At 39.1% G+C, this 25,825-nt stretch overlaps 1 protein-coding gene across 3 annotated transcripts in view; it reads right to left on the bottom strand.

Annotated features, from left to right (window-relative positions):
- Window positions 1-25,001, bottom strand: part of POLD3 (DNA polymerase delta 3, accessory subunit) — an 88,459-nt gene extending 63,458 nt beyond the window's left edge. For all 3 annotated transcript variants that reach the window (XR_013829451.1, XR_013829452.1, XM_079929365.1), the window contains exons 1-7: window positions 24,770-25,001; window positions 23,348-23,403; window positions 14,784-14,886; window positions 10,602-10,641; window positions 8,935-9,067; window positions 3,895-4,159; window positions 2,732-2,804 (exon numbers count right to left, since the gene is read on the bottom strand). Coding sequence is in view for 1 of the 3 variants with exons in the window: in XM_079929365.1 (XP_079785491.1) it covers window positions 2,732-2,804; window positions 3,895-4,159; window positions 8,935-9,067; window positions 10,602-10,641; window positions 14,784-14,886; window positions 23,348-23,403; window positions 24,770-24,829 (730 nt within the window). In the remaining 2 variants the exon portion in view is untranslated. The remainder of the gene's footprint in view (window positions 1-2,731; window positions 2,805-3,894; window positions 4,160-8,934; window positions 9,068-10,601; window positions 10,642-14,783; window positions 14,887-23,347; window positions 23,404-24,769) is intronic.
- Window positions 25,002-25,825: the final 824 nt, after the last annotated feature.

Genomic DNA, 25,825 nt, shown 5'->3' with positions numbered 1-25,825 from the left:
TGAAGTACCAACATTCTCATTTGTTAGATGAGGAAATTAAGAGTCAGAGCGATTAAAAGATGTTTCCCAAGAGTGTGCAGCTTATGAATTCTGAAAACAGAAAAGCATCTCCTTTGTATATGCAAAAAAATATGAAACACCTTTTTAAGCAAAGAATGGTAACAGATGATGACTTTTTAATTTTGTCACCAATAATTTTTTGAAATATATAAAGCATTAAGGTTTTTGTTACTGAAACAGAATTCATATCATAAAATTTACCCTTTTCAAGTATACAATTCAGTGGTTTTTAATTGCAACAACACCACCACCCAATTTTAGAACATTTCATCACCCCTAAAAGAAACCCTGTACCCATTAGCCATCACTCTCCAACCCATCCCTTAACAACCACTAATATACTTTCTGTCTCTATAGATTTGCCTATTCTGAACATTTTGTGTAAATGAAATCATATAACATGTGGCCTTCTGTGTTTGGCTTCATTTATTTTGCATAACATTTCAAGGTTCATTCATGTTGTAGCATGTATCAGTATTTCATTCCTTTTCATGGCTGAAAAATATTCCATCATATGGATATATTACATATCATTTAACCATTCATCACATGATAGACCTTCTTGGTTATTATGAATAATGCTGCTATGAACATTTGTACAAGTTTTTGTGTGAACACACAGTTTTAATTCACTTGAGTAGATACCTAGGAGTGGAAGTGCTGGGTAAATATGTTTAATTTTTTGAAGCACTGCCACACTGTTTTCAAAGTGAGCACATCATTTTACATTCCCTACAGCAATGTATGAGGGTTCAATTTCTCCACATTCTTGCTAACACTTGTTATTGTCTGGCATCTAGTTTTAAATGGTTCAAATACCAACAATCAACTCTTCATCCAGCTCTAAAGCTTCATTTTCATTGCACTGATCTTGTCATGTGTCAAATACAATAAAAACATTCATAATTTTACTCTAAACATTAAGCCTTGAAAAAAACATCTGTTAAATAAATCAGCTTTGTAAGCCATTCTTTTAATTAAGTGAATATTTCATTCCTTTATTTTATCCACGTTTCCCCCCTCCCTCTATTACATTCTATCATAATATCCTGTTACTCTCTGCCTAGCTATTACAATTATTAAGTATTTTATTTTTTCTGTATTTATTTGTCTTTCTATTCCAGTAGAATATAAGGGCCATGAGGACATTTTCTGCATTGTATCACTAGTGCATAATAGTGCCAAGCATGTAGTAGGTGCTCAATAAATATCTGCTAAATAAACACATGAATAAATAAATGTATACTTCTGTTTGACTTTTACAATTTGCAGTCATGTTTTATGTATTTTAGAAATAATAGTAATTTTTAAATTCACTGGCTTTTAAGGTTACAAACATATTAAAAACAACAACAACAAATAAACATGTGGGCCCCATCAAAGTTGCCAAGAAACCACACAATCTGATTGGGTATAGTGGACTAGCACCAGGCGTGCAGGCCAGTGACATTAGCATGACATATTTTCACAGAAGTAGGGAGCCCTCCTTATGCACTGTGCCTGCAGTAATACAATCATGCCTCCCAATAACCTGAAAGTAGCAAATTTTCAATATTTTTTCAGAACATAAAGATGTTCTCTGATAGCATTTTTTTTTTTTTGTGCAAGCCAATTTTTTTTAAAATTTATTTATTTATTTATTTATGGCTGTGTGGGTCTTCGTTTCTGTGCGAGGGCTTTCTCTAGTTGTGGCAAGTGGGGGCCACTCTTCATCGCAGCGCGCAGGCCTCTCACTATCACGGCCTGTCTTGTTGCGGAGCACAGGCTCCAGACGCGCAGGCTCAGTAGTTGTGGCTCGGGCCCAGTTGCTCCGTGGCATGTGCGATCTTCCCAGACCAGGGCTCGAACCCGTGTCCCCTGCATTGGCAGGCAGATTCTCAACCACTGCGCCACCAGGGAAGCCCTCTGATAGCTTTTATGGCAAATAAAAAAAACTATTACCCCAATCTGTCCCCTAACTACCATTTTGACCGTCACAGAAAAGCAGATTTCTGACTAATTTTACTTGCATAAGCATGTAACAAAACTGCTTCCCACAAAATCTTTGTAGAGTGCTATGCTCCAAGAAGTGTGCCATAATTATCCTGCAACTCCTGCATTGTTCCTGGTATTCTGGCCACATACCCCCAGGGGATGTGTACTTGATATGAGAAGTACAAAAATATGTAGTTATTGGTTCTTTCTATATGAAAAAATCCTCTCTCTCTCTCTCTCTCTCTATATATATTTTACATCTTTATTGGAGTATAATTACTTTACAATGGTTAAATATATTTTTTTAAATAAAGGAGATTTGCTTTCTCAAAAAGTAAATATTTATAAATGGCCATTATAAATAAACTTCTCTTTTATTTTAAACACCCATTTTCAAGAACACTATAAAACAAATATTTAATTCTCTTTTCAAGGCAGGAAGTAAAAACAGAAATAAGTAAACTACCCTCCAGGATATCTCGACTGAACCCAGCTCACCCATAAAATCTATTGTTCCAGTTGGTTATATTCATCAACATATAGATCTGTATACTACAAGTTTATGTTAGGATGCGGGAATGCCACATGGGAGTGTGTTAGATAGGTTAAAAACTGGACAAGGTGGCTTTCACCTCAGATATAATGTTATTATATTAACATTCATATATTAGTCAAAGGAAGGTAAGAACATGCTTACTCATAGCAGCTTTTCCAAAAAAATTGCTTATCGCATTCCCTTTCCCTGGCGGCTTGTTGCCTACCGAAGATGCCTAAAAGCATAGAAAAACAAAACACACATGATTTTTTTTTCTAATGTTTAGGCTGCTCTTCAAGTAGCAGTCAAAAAATCTCTTCAATAGAAGAGCACACTCTCATGATCATACAGTCTCTATATTATTATGCCAAAACGTGTAGGCACTAGATATAAGAACAAATCCAGACCAGATAGTATTTGGTGTTAATCGCCAAAGCTTAGTTTTCCCTGGTTTTTATAAAATTATTATTCATGAATATGGCTAAACTTATTTAGAGTACATTTAAAAACTACTTAGTTTGACAGAATTAAAACACATCAGAGGCAACATGGTACAAAATGGGGAAAAACCTCCAAAACGTTACATTTGTAATCATCCTAAGTGGAATGCTAAATGCTGATTCCACCACGTAATAGCAATATGACATCCAAATTACTTAACAAGATAATGATAATGTCTCCCTCACAGAAGCGATAAGAGGATTTACGCAAAGACCAAACTATTGGCACTCAGTAGGAGTCCTATAATTGTCAGTGCTTTCCCTCTCCCTCTCCTCTCCTTTCCCAAAGTGGAAGCTTTAAAATGACAATAATGGTAATAATAATAATGGCAATAATTATGCTTTTCTAGATTATTTTTAATAGTATGAGACTTTTCTTAAGTCAACGCACTTAAGTTAGTTGAGATGACTGAACAATAAAAAACTAAGGAAAGGGATGAAAGAAAAAAACAAGAAAAATTCATTAAATAGAATGAGAATGTTAAATACACTGGCAAAGCCCAAAATATAGATGTTCCCAAATAACATACTGCTAATATACAATTCTTTGCATTATTTCAACTGGGTCTCACAATAAGCTTATGATGTGTACAGGGCAGGCATTACATTTTACAGGAGAATCTGAGGCTTGGTGAGAAGCATTATCAAAAGAAAAAGGACTACTTCAGGTGAGAGTATCAAGAACTAAAGGATTTACAATAAAGCAGAAAAAACAGAACTAAATATCAGAACCTTAAATAATTAAACTACTACCACTGGAATTATTAAATGCTTTTCTAGTTACCCATTCTGAGCTGTAAAAGCATATTTTTAAAGAAGACTTACATTCGTTACTTCTTTAGCCTCTGTTTTGGTTTCCTTGTTGGCATCTTGGGTTTTAGAAGCAGCTTTAGAAGCAAACATGCCCATGATGCCTTTGGGCTGCTGGGAACTCTGTTTGGGGATAGGTGGGCCATGACCATTGGTGGTCAACTCATTACTAGCTTGTGGCTCAGGTGATACCGGAAGATCTGACTGCTCAAACTTTTCAAAAGATGAGGATTCAGCAGGAGCTCTAGGGACGGCAGCTGCACACTGGATGGCACTAAACCTGAGGACAGAAATGTTACATTAAATTAATTGATGTCAACATCAAACCTTATTTTTAAACTCTTGTTTCTTCCCCACAATACTTTCTAACCCTAATACTATAAAATTAGAAAATTTTAGAACTAGAATGGATTTTAGAAATTAGTTTGTGCAACAAGTACTGGAGAGGAGTGAGTGAATTATACATCTCGTTAGTAATAAAACTAAGATTGGAAGGTGTCTTCTACCAAGCCATATGGGTATTCTTGCTTTTTTGATAAAAGCATCCTAATTCAAAATAGTAAGAATACACCAAACAATAATAAAACATTAGTAATTTCACCATCTTTGGTAAACCAAATGGTTATCTCTTGTTTTTAAAGACCTTCAACATATAGGGCTAGCAATACCATAAATACTGACTGAATCAAAATTAAGAGCTTTAAATATTAACAAATTTCCTGGCAACTCTCCTGGCCAGAATGGATCATGCTTTAAAACATGGAATAAGCTGGGAACAGAGCCACTGGCTTCTATAACCTGTGGTCCTTTAAAGTCACTTATTTAATAATTTATAATAATCCCAACTAATAGCACCAGACAAGTATGCCCATAGCTAAGTGAAGAAATTTGGAACAATTTGCATGACGTATTAAAGGGAACATTCATCTCTTCTTCTCTAATGATTGTAGATGCGCCTGTTTCACAAAAATCCATGATGTAATGTCCTACATTGTGAATGGGTAACTGATCCAGCCTTGTCAAACAGTTGTACTTAAAGCAAAGTTTTCCAACGTTTCCTAACAAAGAAGAATATTTTATTTCCCTCAGTCTTTTGCTTATTGAGGGTAGGTAAGAGCTCCTTGAAGGTAAGTATATTATTCACCTTTTGTATTTCAGGCACCCAGTACAAGACCTGGCACAGGGAAATACAGGTTGAAAGAAAGATTATTTAAGTCACTGAAAGTGAGGCTTCTGGCTTCTCTCCTTTCTTTAGTGTATCATCTCAACTTGGGGTGGGAGAAGATGGAGGTTAAGAAACTATGTGGTGATAGCAATTATCTTACAGATCAACCAGGCACAACTCTGAGATTAACTGGCCTAAGATAAAAAATCCCTGATAATATCACTTAATTTCTGAAGTAACTTTAGGCTGAACAGCCCTGAGCTAGAGTCCACAGCTCCAAAAACCTTCCACTGATTTATTACAGTCCACATAGAAAACTCCACATTAACACAAATATTTTGTGCATCAGAGTTAAGAACAGACGGAAATCATTTCCTTTCACTCACCACTCTTCCTCTCTGGCCCTGCAGTGCTTCCATGTACAGGGAAACAGAGCAATGTTTTATTTCATTGTCAACATCTAAAGTTGGCCCCGAGACAACTCTTTCTCCATTTGGTCTACATTCCACACCTTAGGGTCAGGACCAGGAATTGGCAATGAGGAAGAGACCAGGTTAGGCTGGGAACATGTCCGAAGAGAGAAGAATCTGCTCAATCTAAAATTTCAACTTTCTTCCTGTCACAACACTTCTTAAAACATATGAAACAATGTGTCAGATCTCAGTTGGCCCATGATTCTCAGGACCAAATACAAACTTCTTTACTGGAGATAAATTCCTCACATTTCTACTGAGGATACTTTAAATATTTAAGTAAAGTTTCATTAAAGTGCTTCCTACTATCACATTTGTACTTGTCATGTTTATTTTAGCGGTCCCTATGCAAATTTCATTGTGGACTTTTGAGTCACTTTTATTCTTGTTTGCTTACTTACTAGATACAACAGAATTGATTTTTAGAGTTTGACATACCACTAGATTTTAATACAGATTATTTTTGAAATCTAATAATACAACTTACATAAACATATCTGGGTGTTAATGTTTTCTTATAATCCTTCCCTAAAAGACACCAGACATAAATTACTCTTTAGCTGTATATTCATTATTTATCTAATAAATATTTGTGTGTCTATCATACTCAAGGTTTTGAGCTGAAGGAAAAAAAAGAACCAATGTCTACCATTAATTCACTCAACAATTATTTACTTTATGCTTACCATTTGCCAGGCACCATTTTGGGTATACAGTGGTTAACAAAATAGACATGATCCCTATGCTCATGGAACTTACAGAAATTATTTTTGGCAATCCTATACCTATTTCTCCTCAAGGACCCAACTTTATCAGTTATCCCATCCCCCCCCCGAGTATCTTCAACCATTTCTTCTTTTTATAGCTCTTTCCTAATAATATAAGTTCAAGGTATTCTCAACTTTAAAAATGTATAGGGCTTCCCTGGTGGCGCAGTGGTTGGGAGTCCGCCTGCCGATGCAGGGGACACGGGTTCGTGCCCTGGTCCGGGAGGATCCCACACGCCACGGAGCGGCTGGGTCCGTGAGCCATGGCCGCTGAGCCTGTGCGTCCGGAGACTGTGCTCCACAATGGGAGAGGCCACAACAGTTAGAGGCCCGCGTACCGCAAAAAATAAATAAATAAATAAAAATGTATATATATCCTCCCTGAGCCTCAATTCCTCTGTAGCAGGTTACCTCTCTTTTTCCTCCATCTTCCCGTCAAATTTCCTGGAAAGTTGTCCCTATCTGCTATCTTCCTTATATCCCGATCTACCCAGTTGACCAGAAGCTGGTTGCTCCACTGAAACTGCTGTTACCAAGGCCATCACTTTGCAGTTCCTGTTTTACTCAGCTTCTCAGCAAGGTTTGATATTGTCAACCAGTCCCTCCTTCTTGAAACTCTCTTCTTAGTTTTTAGAACTCCAGACACTCTCATGATTTTCCTCTTATTTCTGGCTGCTCCCTCTTAGGTCCCTCTTTTCTGCCCACCCCTTAAAAAACAGCTGTCACTTAAATAGTGCTTACTGTGTGCCAAGCACTGTTCTAAGTGCTTTACATATATTAATTCATTTAAACCTCTACAACCCTGAGGCTGATACTAATTTTATTAGTTTCATTTCACTGATGAGGAAACTCAAGCAGAGAGGTTAAATAATTTGCCCAAGAGGTTACACTGCTAGTAACTGTGCCTAGAGTTTAATAACTTTCTGCCCTTCTTTCAGTCTATGCATTCTCTCTGCATGACTGTATCTACTGCTGTAGCCCAATTAATTATCTATTTTCTCTGATTCCAAAATCTCTCTCTTTACCCTCAGATTTCTCTCCTTAGCTCTAGACTCCCCTATCTATTGCAAAGGACACCTCCACTTGGACTCCCCACAGGGTACTAAAACTCAACATGTCCAAAGCCAATTCATCATTTTTCCCTTCTCCCAAAGCCTGCTCCTCCTCATATGTTCCTCTTCTTAGTGATGGTACCATTATCCATCCAGCAATTCAAGCCAGAAACACGGCCATCATCCTTAACACCATGAACCCCGCCCCCATCCCCACCATACACACTCTCCTGGTCCCTAACCACTACTACACCATCCAGGTTTTGATGGTATGGCCCTTTAACCTCTGTACCTCTCCATTTCCAACACCACTACTATGCTTCAGGTAACTATCATCTCCACCTTGAATCACTGCAACAGTTCTCCTTCCTGATGGCCTTGCCTTCAGATTATTCCCTTCAGATCCATTTTCACCATCATAGAGTGATATTTTTATGATGCAATTCTCATCATTTCAATCATCTGCTTCAAAATCTTCAGTGGCTCCCCTGTGCCCTTGGAATAAAGCCTCAACTCTTTATCCTAGTAGTCAAGCATAGAGTCTGATTCCTTGCATCATTATTTTCTGCCTCTCACTCTAATTTCCAGCCGTAGAAAACTATTGTGGTTCTGCACAAGCACCACGTGTTCTCTCAGCCTTGTCCTTACTCTCCCATTTCCCTCTGACTGGCTACTTCTACTAGGCCTTCAGGCCTCAACTTCAATGCCGTACCCTTCAAGAAGCCACCTCTGTCTTGACTCCTCACTCCACCCCAACCAAAAAGGGGGGATGAGTGTCCCCCAATATCCTCCCACACTCTTATTCATATTGTAGCACTGTCACACTATACTGTAATTGCCTCCCATAGGATCATCAAGCAGGTAATGGACCATATTCACTCTATAGTATGTGGCATGTCACACATACTCATCAGATCTTTGTTGAATTAATTCAAATTATTCTGCTTAGTACCTATCAAAGTAGTAGGTGTTCACTATATGTCTGGGGATCTGGCCTGAACCTTCCATACAAAGTAGGCGTTTGACCAAAGCTCAAAAGAGTTTAAGTAACTTGTCCAAAGCTCCTGGGCCATGAGCAACAAAGCCAAAAATCAAGCCCATGATCATCAATTTCCAAAACCCATGTGCATTATAGTCCACCTCCTCCCTGTGCTGTGAAAGATACAAAAGATGAACAAGATCTGATCCTGGCTGTGGAAGATCAACTGATTTTGGATGGAAGGTAGAGGAATATTAAATTAGGAATAGTTTTTTGAAGGATAACATTTGAACTGGCTCTTGACAGATGGGTAGGATTTAGACAAGCAGAGACTGGGGTAAAGGAGTAATGAGGGGGCCCAACAAACAACATTTCTGGTAGTAGTGACAGGATAAATACATGAGAAATAGATTTATGGGGAGTCTACTGAGGTTTTCAGTATGGGTTGTAGCTGCTATTTTTCACCTTATGATGCACTAATAAAACCAGGCATGTGTCTTACTGCAAGATAAATGGGGTTTTACTAGACTTGGCGTTCACTCTTAAGAGGCAGCCACTGTGTAAACATCTTACAAAATCAATTCGTAAAGAAGCCCACAAGAAACATTAAGGAGCTCACTTGCTGCAGTTCTGCAAGTTGCTTTTAAGGATGTCATAGTCGGTATTGAACAGAGGCCCACTGTCCTTTAGCATGGCTTTCTGGATGCTGTACACATGTACACTGGCAGTCACAGCTAGCTTGGACTTCACTGCTACAAGTCAATAGGAAAAGCAGTCTGTTAATACACAAACTTCATAGCATATGGGGAGTTTAACAAGAAACCCTTCTGCATTAAAACCATTTGTAATCTGTGGTGGTCCAAAAAGCTCTAAAAGGCCAAACAGTATTATATACAGTATGATATCAACTCTTCTGTCTGTGACAAGGACATTATGAAAGGTAGGTGGTGGTGAGTCAGTTCTAAGTACAGTACTGTGAAGGCATCACTCATCCAGTGGACACTCAGTAAATATTAATGAATAATTGATGATACTATGATGTGGGTTTTTTTTCCCCCCAAGTCAGGGAAGAATCTTATACTCTAGCATATTAACATAGCAACTGAGGAATAAGTAATTTCTGAGAAGTCTCGCTTATATAATTCAATTTTAGTTTACAAAAAGAAACTCTATATAACAAAAATACTACTAACCAGATGAGTCTGCAGAGGAAATACAGAAAAGAACATCACAAGAACAAATTTTAGGTTCCATGAAGGAAGGGACCATGCCTAACTTGTTCCAAGTCTCTAGTGCCTAGCACAGAGCTTGACACAGAGTAGATACTCACTATGTATCTACTGAATGAATAAATCTACCACTGTGGGAATTCAGAAAGAAAATATTGGACATTTCCACCATTTTAAATACCTCAAAGTTAATTTATAAGAAAACAACTCCACTGGTAGGCATCTTTATATACAAAGTACAACACTGCAGGTTTTGTCTTGAGACATAATCCAAGATCATGTGGCTGACTATTACAAAATTCCTTTGAATTGGGTATTAAAAAATAGAACAGTAGCATTAATAGTCTTGAAATGGGTAGACGAATTTAATTTAGAAGTTATACTAAGTTCTTCTGACTTCAGAAAAGCATTCTTTAATTTTCTTCCTAAAAAAACTGTTATGGAATACAACACAATATTTAGAGACCATTGTCTTTTGACAGTTGATGAGGTGTTCCATATGGTATTCATAATAGTTTTTTACATGTCTGTCATAGTTTTGAAATCCCATGATAAAAGTGCTTTATTAATGTCAGCAGCCATTGGCCTTAAAAATGGGAAATTAGTGTAGTATCATATTTTAACATGTTTCAGAAATTACTAATAAAAAGAATACATGGCTCTCCAGTAAAACAGCTAAATGTATATGAGATGTTAATGACACTGATGCCATAAAGAGAAAAAACTTGGGCTTCCCTGGTGGCGCAGTGGTTGAGAATCTGCCTGCCAATGCAGGGGACACGGGTTCGAGCCCTGGTCTGGGAAGATCCCACATGCCCCAGAGCAACTAGGCCCATGAGCCACAACTACTGAGCCTGCGCGTCTGGAGCTTGTGCTCCACAACAAGAGAGGCTGCGACAGTGAGAGGCCCGCACACCGCGATGAAGAGTGGCCCCCGCTCGCCGCAACTAGAGAAAGCCCACACACAGAAACTTAGACCTAACACAGCCAAAAATAAATAAATAAATTTATTTTTTTTTAAAAAAGGAAAAATTTGCTAGATCGCTATAATACTTACCTTCCAATTTATCTTCTCTCACTACTGCAACCTTGTGGCACTGTAACAAAATAACACTTCATTGGTATTTAAAGTAGTACAACTTTCGATTTTAACGTTTCCTTGCCAAAAATTCATTTGCACTTGGATATGAAATCAGCAACATTAGGTACCCCTGAAAATGTATGTTACAGTTTAATAAAGTCAGACTCATTTTTAACTTGCTTACTTTGAAACTTCTCAATCAGGTTAAGGAAAGTGAGAGAGTGTAGATATCAGTACCAAAAACCCCCCCAAAACTCAAAAAAACACAGCAGCTCAAACTAGGAAAAGAGGAAAAAGAGGAAAAGAGGACTTTTTACTAAGTAATGTAATGAGAATTACTGTATAATCATATGGAACCAGATAAAAATTGGATCTCTCACACCATACAAAAAAAATAAATTCTAAATGGATCAGAGATCTAAATGTAAAGAATGAAACATATATATATATAGTACACACAGGAAGAAAATATGGGTGAATTCTTCTATAAACTAATATAACCTGAGAATGAGGAAGTTTCTTGACTATAATTCAAAATCCAGAAGTAACTGAAATAATCCATAAAAACTAAAAAATCATTTTTGGATGATGGAAAAAAAAACTTTAAGCAACATAAAAAGACAAATGGTAAAGTGGGAAAAATATCTGCAACTTACATCACAAAGGGTTAATATATAGTTTCTAAAATAGAGAAAATAAAGACTAACTATCCTTTTGAAAATCGGCAAGAGGTATGAAGAAACAGTTCACAGAGGAGAAATGCAGATGACCCTTGAAACAGGACCACATGTGCTGTGTAGAAACAGATGCTCTCCTACATTGCTGGTAGCAATGAAAAATGGAGAGGTATTTGGCAATACCCAACAAAGTTTATATATATCCTACTTCTAGGAACGTAATCTTAAAACACACTGGCAAAAACATACAAAACACATATACACTGAGCTATTCACTGCAGCACTATATGTAATAGCCAAAGACTGTAAATAACTCAAATAACTATCAATAAGGGACTGCTGAATAAACTAAGGTATCTATATCAATGTAGGAGCATGTGGCTGTAATAAGGAAAGAGAAACATTTCTATAACTGCAACAGAGTGATGCTCGGGATAACCTAGAAACCTTAAACTGTTTTCAGTCATCATATGGTTAGTAAAATTGTTGGGTTTGCTTTTCTAAATCTCATATATTTGGCTAAAGCAAATAAATATTTATTTTAATGTTAGGAACAACCAAAATTCACAACATAAGAAAAAAGAACAATATAAAATCAAGTAAGTTTTTAAAAAATATAATTATAAATTTGAACTGGGAATTTGATGTGTCTTCATAATGCATTTTCTCTTAAAAAAAGCATTCTTAAAAATGTCATGTTCTGCAAAATTGTACAATAAAAATTACAGAGCTTATGAGAAAAAGAGCATTAGAAACTAATCACTCAAACCTATGTAATAGGAGCCCTAAAAACAATAATTGTTACCCTCAGGAGAAAATATCGCAGCCCAGACAGTTCACTGTGACTAAACGCTGCCTTAGGGGATATTAGAAATGCATTAAAACAACGCAGTGGAAATGCCAGTGCTAAAACAACGTAAACCAGAGTACAGCTATGGTTCAGGGGGATCCTATTAAAGGGGACACAGGAGTTGAGTTCAGCATCCATAATCCCAGAGCCTGGCTGGGGGCAAGCCTCTAGAGCTTTTTATCAGTTAAAGAAAAAGGGAAAACATAGCTAGTTGATGAGAGAAAGTTCTTCTTTATAGAAACATTCCAGCCAATAAATCCAGAAGGAATGACAGAATTAGAACATCACTATTTTGTAACTCCTAGTGAATTAATGATCTAGGCAATGATAAAAATCAATCTCAGCTAAAATCATTAGATGAAAAGCTAATGGGGGACCTAATAAAGAATGGATCAAGTAATAACCTCTAAAAGAATCAACCAAACATTTCGTTGAAATTTTCAAAAATTCTCTGGAAGACTCTCCAGGATGAGATTAGAAGGAGGCTTTTACTTTCTATGTATTATCAAGCATTTTTTACAATAATGATCGTTGGAAAAATAGAAATTATTCGTATGCTTAAAAACCCATACAAAGCCTATGTATCTTTTTTTCTTTCTAGAAACACTTAAATTGGGCTTCTCTGGTGGCACAGTGGTTGAGAGCCCGCCTGCCGATGCAGGGGACACGGGTTCATGCCCCGGTCCGGGAAGATCCCACATGCCGCGGAGCGGCTGGGCCCATGAGCCATGGCCGCTGAGCCTGCGCGTCTGGAGCCTGTGCCCCGCAACGGGAGAGGCCACAACAGTGAGAGGCCCGTGTACCGCAAAAAAAAAAAAAAAAAAAAAAAACTTAAAAAAGAAATGAGAAAGAATAAGAACAAAACCTGACATTATGCTTAACAATCTGCCTTTTCTTAGCCTGGCTCTCTTAAAAGAAAAAACCATGGATAAGCATCCACACTTGGTCAGTAATTAATTCTACAGGGTTCCACAGGGCAGGGCTCTAAAATTCTCACAACCACTTCAACCACAGGAACCCTACTCTTAATATATTTTATATTTTAGGATTCCAAGATTTCATTTGATAAAGCGTTCTGCTGCTTTAAAAAAAGGTGGGCCAAAAAAAAAAAAAAGCTGGGCAGAATTTAAATGCCCTCTTAAACTTAGAAACAGAAGGCTTTGTACAAACAAACCACAGCACAGAAGTTTTTAATTGATCATGGGTTACACATCTTTTTGAAAAATGGTCTCCAAAAAATGCACTGAGGAACACAATTTGAATGTACTTTCAAGGGTTCACCCAAGAATCCCTTGAACCCTAAAGACCATGCAAGAATCTGAAATTAAGAACCTCTATCATATGGGTTAGAATAAAAATCTACAACTTTATCTTAAAACATAAATTCTTAACCTTGGACCCTTGTTCAAAAGATCTGTGAACACTGAAAATTTCATGAATATGTCAACATATGCATTTTTCTTTCAGATTCTCAAGGAATCAGTGACCAAAAAAAGAATAGAAACCACTGCTTTCAAGGTACACAGTGATTCCCAGGTCAAGAATTGACTATGACTAAATGGAAGGCTTTGACTAAACTCAAGAAAGAGACAGAGGGAGCTGATTAACCCTGGAAACAAAAGAAGGCATCCAGATGCAAACTTTGGCAGAATCCATTCAAGGGCCATACAGGGAGAGGATTCTGGTCAGATTTATTTCTGAGAGCAAATGAATCAGGTGTGCTTAATCTGGTTTCAGATACATAATGACATCTGATTCCATCTACACTTGCAAATATCTTAATTAACATCTGGCTGGCCAAACAGCTTACCAACAAGAACAGAATATGCTAGTCAGAGAATATAAGGATCTGATACCCCTAGCAGTTTTGCTTCTCCTTGTAAATTACTAAATCGCCATTCCAGTTTTGAATCTCACATGCTTGGGACTCTATTGATACAAGACAAATCCAGTCAGTATTTTGATAAATCTGGCTTCTGAATTTATGAACCTTAGGGAAAGTCAAAAGGGAAGAGGAAAACATTATCAGTGGATCCCTGAGAAGGAGTCTTGATCCTTGGGCTAAATTCTCTATGGGAGCAAAAGAACCTTCAGGTAAGAGGTTTGGGAAGTAAGAACAGAGGAGGTGTGCCTCAGTTTGGGGAAGGAAGCAAAAGAGGAGGAATTATCAAAGTTCCAAGGATCAGTCTAGTACGGGAGAAGGAATGGAGTTATCTCAGCAGAGCTTCTGGGACGAAAGCTCAGATTAAAATCAAGTTCACTTAAAAAAAAAAAATCGTACTTGCTGAACACCTGAGTTTGTGGCTTGACATTTGAACGGGCTGAAAATTAACCACCATTGTCTCCAATACACCTTCAAATGGAAGAAAGAGGAATAAGAGAAGCAGTTCCGAATGTCTTGTTGCCTAGGAAAATTGCACAATAATGATAGTCTCTGTATCACAGCCGAGATAGTAGCCAAACTTCTCAAGAGTTTTAGGTTTAGTCTAAAAATCCAAAATAATCACCATCTTCAAGCAGCTTTTTAAAATTTCCATAATACTGAATCTTGTTTTTGCCCTGTGTTGTGTTATATAACACTATTTATAGCTCAAACACATTTAAACTCATAATAAGATTCTGAGAACTTACGGAATGTCCATTCTGAATGAGACTGCCAGACACTAAATAAGTGACATGCAGTTGGGCTCCTGAATTTTCCTTTCGCTTCCTTTCAACATAATCATACAGCATCCTGTTACAAACAAAAGGCACAAGTAAGTCATTAGTAAAAGTTTACCTCATCAACTCTTAATTCATGACTTAAAAGTTAGATATATTAAATCTGACAGTCCATCAAATATTCTACAGAATATTTTTGCTCTGTCCCTGGACAGAGAGTTAAAATAAGATGAATGGAACATAGGGGTTGGGGTCAACTTGTATTGAGCTGGCACAGTGACTAGGCAACTGAAATAAAAGAAATCTAATAATTGGTCAAGTGGGACTGAGCCTGCACTAAAAGAGGCAACGACATATAATGGACAGAATAATCAATCAAGGATAAGTTCAGTCACTATCTAGCCATTTGATCCTGGATAAATTAATTAGTTTTTCTAGGCCTCTTTCTATCCTGAGGTATAATTTGGGAGGGCTGTACAAGATTGGCAATCCTCTGTTAATCTGGGATTCCTGTGGCCATCCATAACCCTCTATCCTGGACTTCCATGGTGGTCCAGTGGTTAAGACTTTGTGCTTCCAATGCAGGGGGTGCAGGTTCGATCCCTGGTCGGGGAACTAAGATCCTACATGCCTCGCGGCACGGTCAAAAAGAAAAAAAAAAAAAAGAAAGAAAGAAAAGAAAGAACGTAAGCCTCCATCCCTCAAAACTGTAAGCAAAATGTAGGTGTTTTTTGGCAGGGAAAGAGGGGAGAGGGTGGAGATGGTTCAAGGTTTTCAACAGATTTGCAAAAGGATTACTCCAGAACGTTAAGAACCACTATGTAGATGATTGTTAAGTGTACAGCTCTGAAGTTCCAATTTTATGATCATTCAGAATCGATGCTGTTTCAAAACTGCAAATGTAACAGCTTACTCACACTGTCCAGTATTCATTAACCTGAGACTGCCAAACACTCAATATAGAAATAACGTTGCTTTTATAACATTTCCTAAATTCACTTTTATCCTTATGATCCACTTAATATCAGAAGCTGATTCCCCTCAATAACTTACAGTTTAACAAAAACATCAACCAAGAGACATCATTTGTGTCGTTTATTTCAAGAAACATTTACCGAGCCTCTATGACATGTCCCGAGTCTCTATGACATGTCATACTTCTGGCAAGAATAAGGGAAACTCAACCTACACTGTTGACTACTCTCTTAGCTTCCTTGATCCAATGCCTCACTGAGTCTCCTGCCACCTCTCTAACTGCCTCTGATCCATTTCCTGCACAGACTTGACTACATACTCCTTTTCTGTACTGCTGGGGCTGTCTTCAGCTATCTTTTCTCTATATATATTAGAGTGACCAATGATCTGGGTTTGCCTGGATCTGAGGGGTTTCCTGACATGGACTTTTAGTTCTAAAACCAACAGTCCAGGGCACACCAGGATGATTGGTCACCTTACTAAATCTTCTCCTTGATCCATTTCATTCATCCCCATGGCTTCAATTACTCCCAACAACCATATCATCTGCTCAAACCACCCAAGCCAGAAATCTGGGAGTGGTTATCCCTCACTTTTCCCAGTCCGGTGAGTTGCCAAATCTTGTCCGTTTTCCATCCCAAGTAATTCTTGACTCCATGCCCTCCAAATATCTTGACTGGACTATTTCAATTCCAAGTGTCAATGCCTTCCTCACACCACCTTCCCATTCATTATCCACAAGGCTGCCAAGGTGAAGTTTTAAAAATGCAAATCAAGTCATTCGGTCAGCAAAACCTTAATGAGTGGCTACTTCATGCTCTATGCCTTGGGGATAGAGCAGAGAACAAAGCAATCAAAGTTTCTACCCATTCAGAGTTTGCACTGCAGAAAAGGGAGATACAATAAACAAACAAGTAAATATATGTCAGATGGTAGTAAATCTATGGGGGGAAAAAAAAGATTAGGAGAATAGAGAGTGCCTGAGAAGTTTTGCTATTTTATATGATTAGGGAAGACTCCTTCCCTGCAGGAAGTTACAGAGCCGCCAATGTGAATATCTCAGGGAAGAATGTTCCAGGCAGAAAGTACAGCAAATCCAAAGGTTCTGAGGCAAGAATGTAAGCAAGGTGCAAGGAACGGAAAAGAGGTGAGTGTGCTGAATAAGGAAGAAGGGAAGAAGAGAGCCAAGCACCAGACATGTAGGGCTTTGTGGCTCTATGTAGGAAGGAAGTCCTCAGAAGGTTTAGAGCAGAAACAACATGATCTCATCTTTTAGGAGGATTCCTGACTGCTGTGTGGAGAATATACTGTTAAGGGGCAAGGAAGGAAGCAGGGAGACCACTTACAAGGCTACTGCAATCATCTAGGCTAGAGATGATGGTGGCTCAGACTACAGTGGTAGCAATGGAGCCAGTAATCAGTGGATGAATTCTGGGGACATCTTAAAGGGAGAAACAACAGGATTTGCTGATGGACTGACTGTGGGGTATGAGAGAAAAAGAAATCAAAGATGACTGGATTAAGCAACTCAAAGAATAAAGCTGTCATTCACTGAGATAGAGAAAAGCAGGAGAAGGAGGCGATGCGGGAGAAATTAGGAGTTAAGTTTTGGGGCATGCTAAATCTGAGATACCTATTAGTCATTAAGTGCTGTTAAGAAGTAGCTGATTATTCTTAGCTGAAGTATTATTCCTTGTTCAAAAGTTTTCAGTAGCACCCCATCCCCTAAGGAGCAACTCCACAGGTCTATCAGTGACATGTAAGACATTTCTTGTTCTGGCCCCTGAATCTCTCACCATTCTCCCACACTCACACAATTTTCAGCCTTATGAAATATTCTGCAGTTCCCCTAGCTCTTCTGTATGCCCCTCCTTCTGCCTAGAATGTTCTTCTCAGACTTCATCCACCTAATTCCTTATCAAGATAGCAGCTCAGTTATCACCTCCTATGTGAAGCCTTCCCTAACACCACTAGGCCAGCAGGGCACCCTTGCCGTCTAAGTTCTAACAGGACCTAGCCCATATCTGTTATTATAGTTACCACACCGTATTCCAATTACTTAGTTTATGTATCTGACATCCCCACTAGACTGTACACATCTTGAGGGAAAAAACCCAACATTTTTGTTGATTCCTCTATCTTGTTCTCTTTAGTGTGTCCTTCCATGCAGCAATTATGTTAGGAAAGATAAGGAACACAGAGTCATGAACGTTTTGGTTTATTTATGCTAGTTAGGACCATGCTAGCAGAAGAAATGGTAGGAAGGGACCATGCCCAAGATGCTTTGAGCTTGCTGGCGAAACACGCTGTCATTTATCAACAATTCAGTCTTGCTTGTATCATCATAGTCACTGTCCTCTGTGCACTTATCTCCCCAAATCAGGCCCAGTTCTCTTTTATATTAACGAGATGGTCAGAACCGCACAAACTCTTAGAAAAATTTCTGCATACCTTTTGAATCTCTAAGACATGTTCATCTAATTTGATTATGCCAAACACCTTACCAACAAAACACGCAAAGTATTCTTAAATATGACTAACAATGCATATCACTTCTTACAAGATGCACTTCCTACACACATGATTAACTATACCTTCGCATCTTCTCATCCTTCCTGATCAGTTCCACCCATAATTTTCCCATAGGATGAATACAGTGTATACCTATATTGTCTTCCCTAATCTAATTCCTTCACAGCATTTTTATAACCTGAAATTATCTTGTTTAAGTCAATGATGGGAAGGGTCTTGTCTGTCAAGTTTGCTGTTTTATGACAGAGCCTAAAATAATGCTAAAAACTGAAAAAATATTTCTTTATTGCATCCAAGCAAATAGTAACAACCATGCCCAGTCACTGCCCTCAGTGCCAACAGTGAAACTTTAAATGCTCTCACTATAGTTAAAAGAAAAAAGGGTGACCTAACCTTGCACCTAAAGCAATTAGAGAAAGAAGAACAAAAAACCCCAAAGTTAGCAAGGAAAGAAATCATAAAAATCAGATCAGAAATAAATGAAAAAGAAATGAAGGAAACGATAGCAAAGATCAATAAAAAAAAAAAAAAAGGGTGACAGGACACTCTAAGTCTCAGTTTTCTCATCTGTTAAAAAAGGTTGATAGGGACTTCCCTGGTGGTGCAGTGGTTAAGAATCCGCCTGCCAATGCAGGGGACATGGGTTCAAGCCTGGTCCGGGAAGATCGCACATGCCATGGAGCAACTAAGCTCGTGCGCCACAACTACTGAGGCTGCGATCTAAAGCCAGCAAGCCACAACTACTGAAGCCTACACGCCTAGAGCCCATGCTCAGCAACAAGAGAAGCCACCACAATGAGAACCCCGTGCACTGCAACGAAGAGCAGCCCCCGCTCGCAACAGCTAGAGAAAGCCCGCGTGCAGCAATGAAGACCCAATGCAGCCAAAAATAAATAAATAAAATAAATAAATTTAAAAATAGAAAATAATTTATTGCTAAAAAATGCTAACTATCGGGCTTCCCTGGTGGCGCAGTGGTTGAGAGTCCACCTGCCGATGCAGAGGACACGCGTTCGTGCCCCGGGTCCGGGAGGATCCCACATGCTGCGGAGCGGCTGGGCCCGTGAGCCATGGCCGCTGAGCCTGCGCGTCCGGAGCCTGTGCGCCGCGACGGGAGAGGCCACGACAGTGAGAGGTCTGCGTACCGTAAAAAAAAAAGTTTTAACTATCATCTGAGCCTTCAGCAAGTCATAATCCTTTTGTTGGTGGAGGGTTTGAAACATGATGAGCATTACCAATATGTGACACAGAGACAACAAATAAGCAAATGCTATTGAAAAATTGGCACCCACAGACTTTGTCAACACAGGGTTGCCACAAACCTTCAATTTGTAAAAACAAAAACAAAAACAAACAAAAAAACGCTGTATCTGCGAAGTGCAGTAAAGTGAAGCACAGCAAAATGAGGTAAGCCTATACACATTTTAGGGCTTCACTTATAAATAAGCTTGGACCAACACAGTGTATTCTTATTGTGAGAACTGGAGCATTTTTAGTATAATTAGCACAAGATACATAAAAATGTTAAATAAAGTGATAATTATTGATTTAAGAGCTAAAACTACAGAACTCTCAGAAGAAAACACAGAAGTACATCTTCATGGTTTACTTGGGTTAGGCAAAGCCTTCTTAGATACTATATAAAAAGCACAGGCAACAAAAGAAAAAAAGAAACTGAACTCCATCATCAATAATAAGAACTCTTACGCTTCAAAGGGCACCATCAAGGAAGTGCAAAGAAATCATTATCTGATCAGGGACTTGTCTCTAGAATATATAAAGAACTCTTACAACTCAATAATAAAAAGACAAACACAATGGAAAAAATGGGCAAAGGATCTGAATAGCTATTTCTCCAAAGAAGATACACAAATGACTAATAAGCACATGAAAAGATGATCAATGTCATTAGCCATTACAAAAATGCAAATCAAAACCATAATGATACTGCTTCACACCCACCAGGATGGCTAAAATTTAAAAAGACAGATAACAGAAAGAGTTGACAAGAATGCTGAGAAATCAAAACCCTCATACCTTGGTGGTGGGATTGTAAAATAGCATAGCCACTTTGAAAAATAGTTCCTCAGCTCCTCGAAATGCTACATATGACCCAGAAATTCCAATCGTAGGTGTATACTAAGAGAACTGAAAATACATGTCCACACAAAAACTTGTACACAAATGTTCATAGTAGCATTATTCATAACACGCCAAATGTGGAAAAAACCTAAATGTCCATCAACTGATGAATGGATAAATGACATGCTATATATCCATATGTTATAGGTTGAATTGTGTCCCCCCAAAAAAGATATGTTGAAGTCCTAACCACCAGTACCTCAGAGTATGACCTTATTTGGAAATAGGGTCTTTGCAGATGTAATAAGTTAACATGAAGTCATACTGGAGTAGGGTGGGCTCCTCATCTACTATGACTGGTATTCTTGTTTTTTGTTTTTTTTTTAATGGTATCAACTGCTTTTTATTGAGCACATATTAAGTACTTTCCATAAAATTCCTTCTGCACCCTGACCTTAGAAGCTACATGTTTTTATTATTCCCATTTTTCAAACAGAGACAGAAGCTCAGAACCTAAGAGTGGTGACTCAAGTGGGTAACTCAGCTAAATGAGTGGATTCTGATTCTGGATGCATGGCCTCCAAAGCCAGTGTTTGTAACCCTAAGGCTCCTGTACCTCGAACTCTGCTCTGCTGGCATTGGCTGGAGGGAGCCAGGATGAGCCTCTAAGGGTTAGGCCTTCCAAACAGGAGCCACCAAGCCTGGTGTCTCATCTGTCTCCCAGTTTAGCCTAACTGGTATCCTTATAAGATGGCTATGTGAAGATACAGACACACAAGGAGAATGCCATGTGCTATGAAGGCAGATACTGGGGTTATGCAGCTACAAGCCAAAGAATGCCAAACATTGCTAGCAAACCACCAGAAGCTAGGAAGAATCAAAGAAGAATTTTTCTCTACAGGTTTGAGAAGGAGCATGGCCCTGCCAACATCTTAATTTTGGACTTCTAGCCTCCAGAACTGAGACAATAAATTTCTGTTGTTTTAAGCCACGCAGTTTGTAGTATTCTGTTATGGCAGCCCTAGAGAACTAATATACTATATAATGGAATATTATTCAACCATAAAAAGGAATGAAGTACTGATACATGCTACAACATGGACAAACCTTGAAAATATTATGCTAAGTGCAGGAAACCAGACACACAAGATTACTTATTATTAATAAGTAATCTTAAGTATTAATAAGTATTAATAATTACTTATGATTCCATTTATATGAAATGTTCAGGATAGGCAAATCTATAGATGGAGAGTATATTAGTGGTTGCCTAGTGCTTGGGGGGTGGGGGGAGAAGAATGATGAGGGACTACTAACAGATACAGGGTTTCTTTTGGGGGGTGATTAAAATGTTCTGAAATTAATTATAGTGCTAACTGAACAACTCTGTAAATATATTAAAAATCACTGAATTGTACATTTTAAATGGGTGAATTGTATGGTATATGAAACATATGTAAATAAAGCTGTTTTTAAAAAAAATAATTATGAAAGAAAGTAACAGGGTGCATGACAGAGAGACAGGAGTAGGGACACCTGAAATAGAGCATTAGGGAAGAGTTGCTATATAAGTAATGTGTGAAATTTGAGCTGAAACCTGAACAATGAGGACAGCTGTGAGAAGAGCATTCCAGGCAGAGGGAATGGTACAAATTTCCTTGAGTGAGAATGGGCTTGAGACATCTGAGGAACAGAAAGGCAAATATGGCTAGAGTATAAGTGACGTAGAGAGTGGTATGGGATGAAACTGGTAGACAGGCAGGGGCTAGACAGCATATTAATTCCATAAAAATTATAGGAAATAATTCCATAAAAATTATAGCTACAGTAAAATTGCAGGCAAGTTTATTTCATCTCCAGTCCTCAATATGCACCTTTAATCTCAATAGGCTTATATAGTAACAGTTACCTCATTTCATATTTAAACATCTATAACCATAACAAATAATTACTCTTATGGGTGTCTAATCCTAAAGTTACCTAAACCTGTTAGGTTTGGGCCAGGACTGGTCTCAGCAATGGCAATCTCATATAGTCAAAATCAGTCCAAACCCATCCGTGGGCCAAGAGTTTCAGGTCTTGAAGGCATAAACATCACAGTCAAAATTAAACTCCTAGATCTGCCAAACAGCAACCCAAATCAAGCCAAATCAACCCATTCTAGAGATCAGGGATTTTTTTTAATACTCACAGAATGTTCCTATGACTCAAGGAATAGGGAAAAACCAAACCACCTTTAGGAATAAAGCAAACAAAATGAGTATTTAACTCAATATATGTGCTCCCAGCCTGTTCACCAATTCCTACCCATTGGACATAGACAACACCTGCACATTTTCAGGTGAAGAAGTTAATTCAAAAAGCTTGCCCCTTCCATTTTGGCCCCAAGTTGGACTACAAGTTTCAGCAAGGAAAGGTGACAGGGCAAAATTCAAGAAGGGCAATGCTCTGTGTCATCCTGAACACTCCCTTTTTAGTTTCACTTAAATAGTTCTACCCTGTCTTATACTGTTACACAGCCTGTGTCAAACACCTGTTGACCTCATTATGGAAGTTATTTCAATGACACCCAGAGATGGGCCTAAGGAGCACATGTGAAAATGTAATGAAGATAAGATAACAGACATATAAATCTGAGATGTAAACAGAATTGGCTAGCCTATTTAATATATCAGAAATAACAAAGTGATGTTAACCAGAGGGCAAGGCTACAAATAAATCCAGTAAACATATCACCACACATTTGTATACAAGTCCACCTATCTCCTAAATAATAGACAAAAGCATTAAAGGTAGTAAAAAAAGGTATTCATTCCCATTCCCCCTCAGGGTGGGTGGGGTGTGGGTTCTAACCTAGAGACTATCTGTAAAGCTAACAGAGCAAAAGAAAACAAATAAAACCAAAAATTCCAATCAGATTAAAATTAGTAATAAATTGTACTTACTGTTTGGCCTGATTAACATGAACTCCTAGTGTATAGCTCAGCCATTTGTATGTCACCTGCAAGAAGAAGGAGTTTTTTTTAATGTTTTATTAGATGACTCCAGAGTGCAGGTCAGTCCCAAGGGCTCCTAAAGATTCTTACTCTTAGAGGATTAAGCCTTATAAATTACATTAGATGCCACCCCAGTTTTGCCAAGAACCATCCACCTAGGCAAGTAGGACTCAGATATTTATCTTACAAATACTAAGAAGTTTGTATCACAGATTAATGCAAGAATCTAAAAAGAAAGGCTGAATATACATAGAAAAAAATCTCATTTTTCTCACACTCTTTGTTTTACTAAGGCCCTTTTTTTCACATTCTGTCCTTTTTTGGGGCCACCACCAAAAACTATCCTCAAACTCACCCAGAAGCTAGGTTACTTTGGAGTGTATAACTCAGAAACTTCTGAGGAAAGTTGCAGCCATACAAACATTAAAGGGCACAGGTGGTAAAGGGGTCAGGGAATGAGTGAAGTTGTTGAATACTGTATCAAGAGGTTAGACGGGAAACTATTGGCATCAAGCTTTGATCTTCCTTCCATCCTTCGTTGAACTCTCCTGTCATTTGCCACTTCCTTATAACCTGTCACCCACCTCTCAAAGTCTTCCAATTCTAAACGCTGAGTTTCCAATAATTAGAAGACTTATATAGGTTAGGCAAAGGCAGTGTGATGTAGAGGAAAGCACTAGCAAAAGAGACAGACCTAGGCTGGAAAACTGATTATCCCTTACTAACCACAAATAAATTATTTGGTCCCTCTGCTTCAGCTGCCTTTTCTAGGGATACTTCCACCGACCTCTAGGTGGGTCACGGTAGAGACTAAACGCAATGTGTATCCAAAGCTCACAGTAGGCACTCAGTCATCACGATTTGCGAAGCACTCTCATATCCATCGTTTCACTTGATCTTTACTCCAACCCTATGAGGCAGGCCAAGCCTGTATCAATACCAAACTTCCAGGAGGAGGAAACCAACTGACGGCCGGAAGGTTAAACAACATGTCACTTAACCCGGTCAAAACACAGCTTCCTCAACTGTAAACTTGAGACTTCAAACGCCAACCACGTCGTCAGACAGGTGTAGAGACGCCTTAGAAACATTATCAACCAATGTTCCTCCCCCCCCGCCCCCGCCCCAGACCTCCGGGGCCCCGGGCCTGTGCACAGAACCCAGCACGCCCACCCGAAGGACGCGGATTTGCGCGCAGGCCACAGGTCCTCGCCGGCGAGTTATCGCTCGCCCTGGGGCACCAGGCGTGGGGACCGTCTCCCCTGGGCCAGTTCCCACGCGGCACACGCAGAGGCGTCAAGGCCCCCGCTGCCCTCGCTGGGCACAGGACCCCAGTCGCACGCCCGCACTCCCCAGATCCTAGCTCCTCACTATCTTGTTCTGGTCCGTGACGAACTCGTCTATATTTTCCAGATAAAACTGGTCCGCCATGGTGCCGCTGCGCCGGGCCCCGCCGCCTCCGAGCTCCCCTGGCCACTTCAACTGCAGCTCCCGCCGGCGGGAAACGTCTTTCCTCCCTCGCAGGTCCCGGGTCGTTTCTCACAGCAACGGAGGCGACGCGCTACGGCGGCCGCCCGAGGGTCAAACTAGTCTCGGAGACGGCGCAGGCTGAACGAAGCGGAGCTAATAGGACCGGACGGAAGTGAAGTCCTAGCAGCGCAGGCGTGCTCTGCAGGGGCTGAGTGTAGAGCCCTAGTTTCAAATCCCAGCTCTGCCTCTTAGTGACTGACGCAGGGCAAAATACCTCACCTCTAGGAACCACAGTTTTTCCAACTCTAAATTGATAAAATAATCCTTACCTTTTCATACATTTATTCAACAAATATTTATTAAGTACCCAGTCTATTCCAGGCACTTCTTAGGCACTGGGACATAGCAGTGAACAATAAAGACAGAAATAAACAAGTATTTTAGTAAAGTCCTGCCAGCTGGGATAAAGTACTGCCTGTTATAATCTCTCAGAATTGAGAAATCAGGGAAAGTTTTCCAGAGAAGATGAGAGAGGGGGAGTATTTGCTGGGAAGAGAATAGTTTTCATTATGGTTGGAATGCCGGGAGAAAAGGACGATGAGGAGGGATGAGACCGAAGAAGCCAAATCATGCTATGCCTACAAGGTTGTGTGAAGGGGCACGTGCACTTTATTCTCAAGAAAAGTTTTCGAATTGGGGAATTTCAACGAAAATTTCTCCTAACATCAGCTAAAAAACCATTCAGCAGAAGCCAGTGTATTTCAGTAGGGCAGCAAAGTGGACAATGGAGCAGGCTGTAGAGTTAGACCCTGGATTTGAATCCTGGTTTTGATATTCGTGTGTGAACTTAGGTAAGTTGTTTAACCACTGCAAGCCTGTTTCCCCAGCTACAAAATGGAAATAGTGGGACTTCCCTGGCAATCCAATGGTTAAGACTCTGCCCTTCCAGTGCAGGGG

The sequence above is a fragment of the Stenella coeruleoalba genome (genome assembly GCF_951394435.1).
Source record: "Stenella coeruleoalba genome assembly, chromosome: 8".
NCBI classification, from domain to species: Eukaryota; Metazoa; Chordata; class Mammalia; order Artiodactyla; family Delphinidae; genus Stenella; species Stenella coeruleoalba.
The sequence above is the reverse complement of the archived record's forward strand: the minus strand, read 5'-3'. Positions and strand labels throughout refer to the sequence as shown.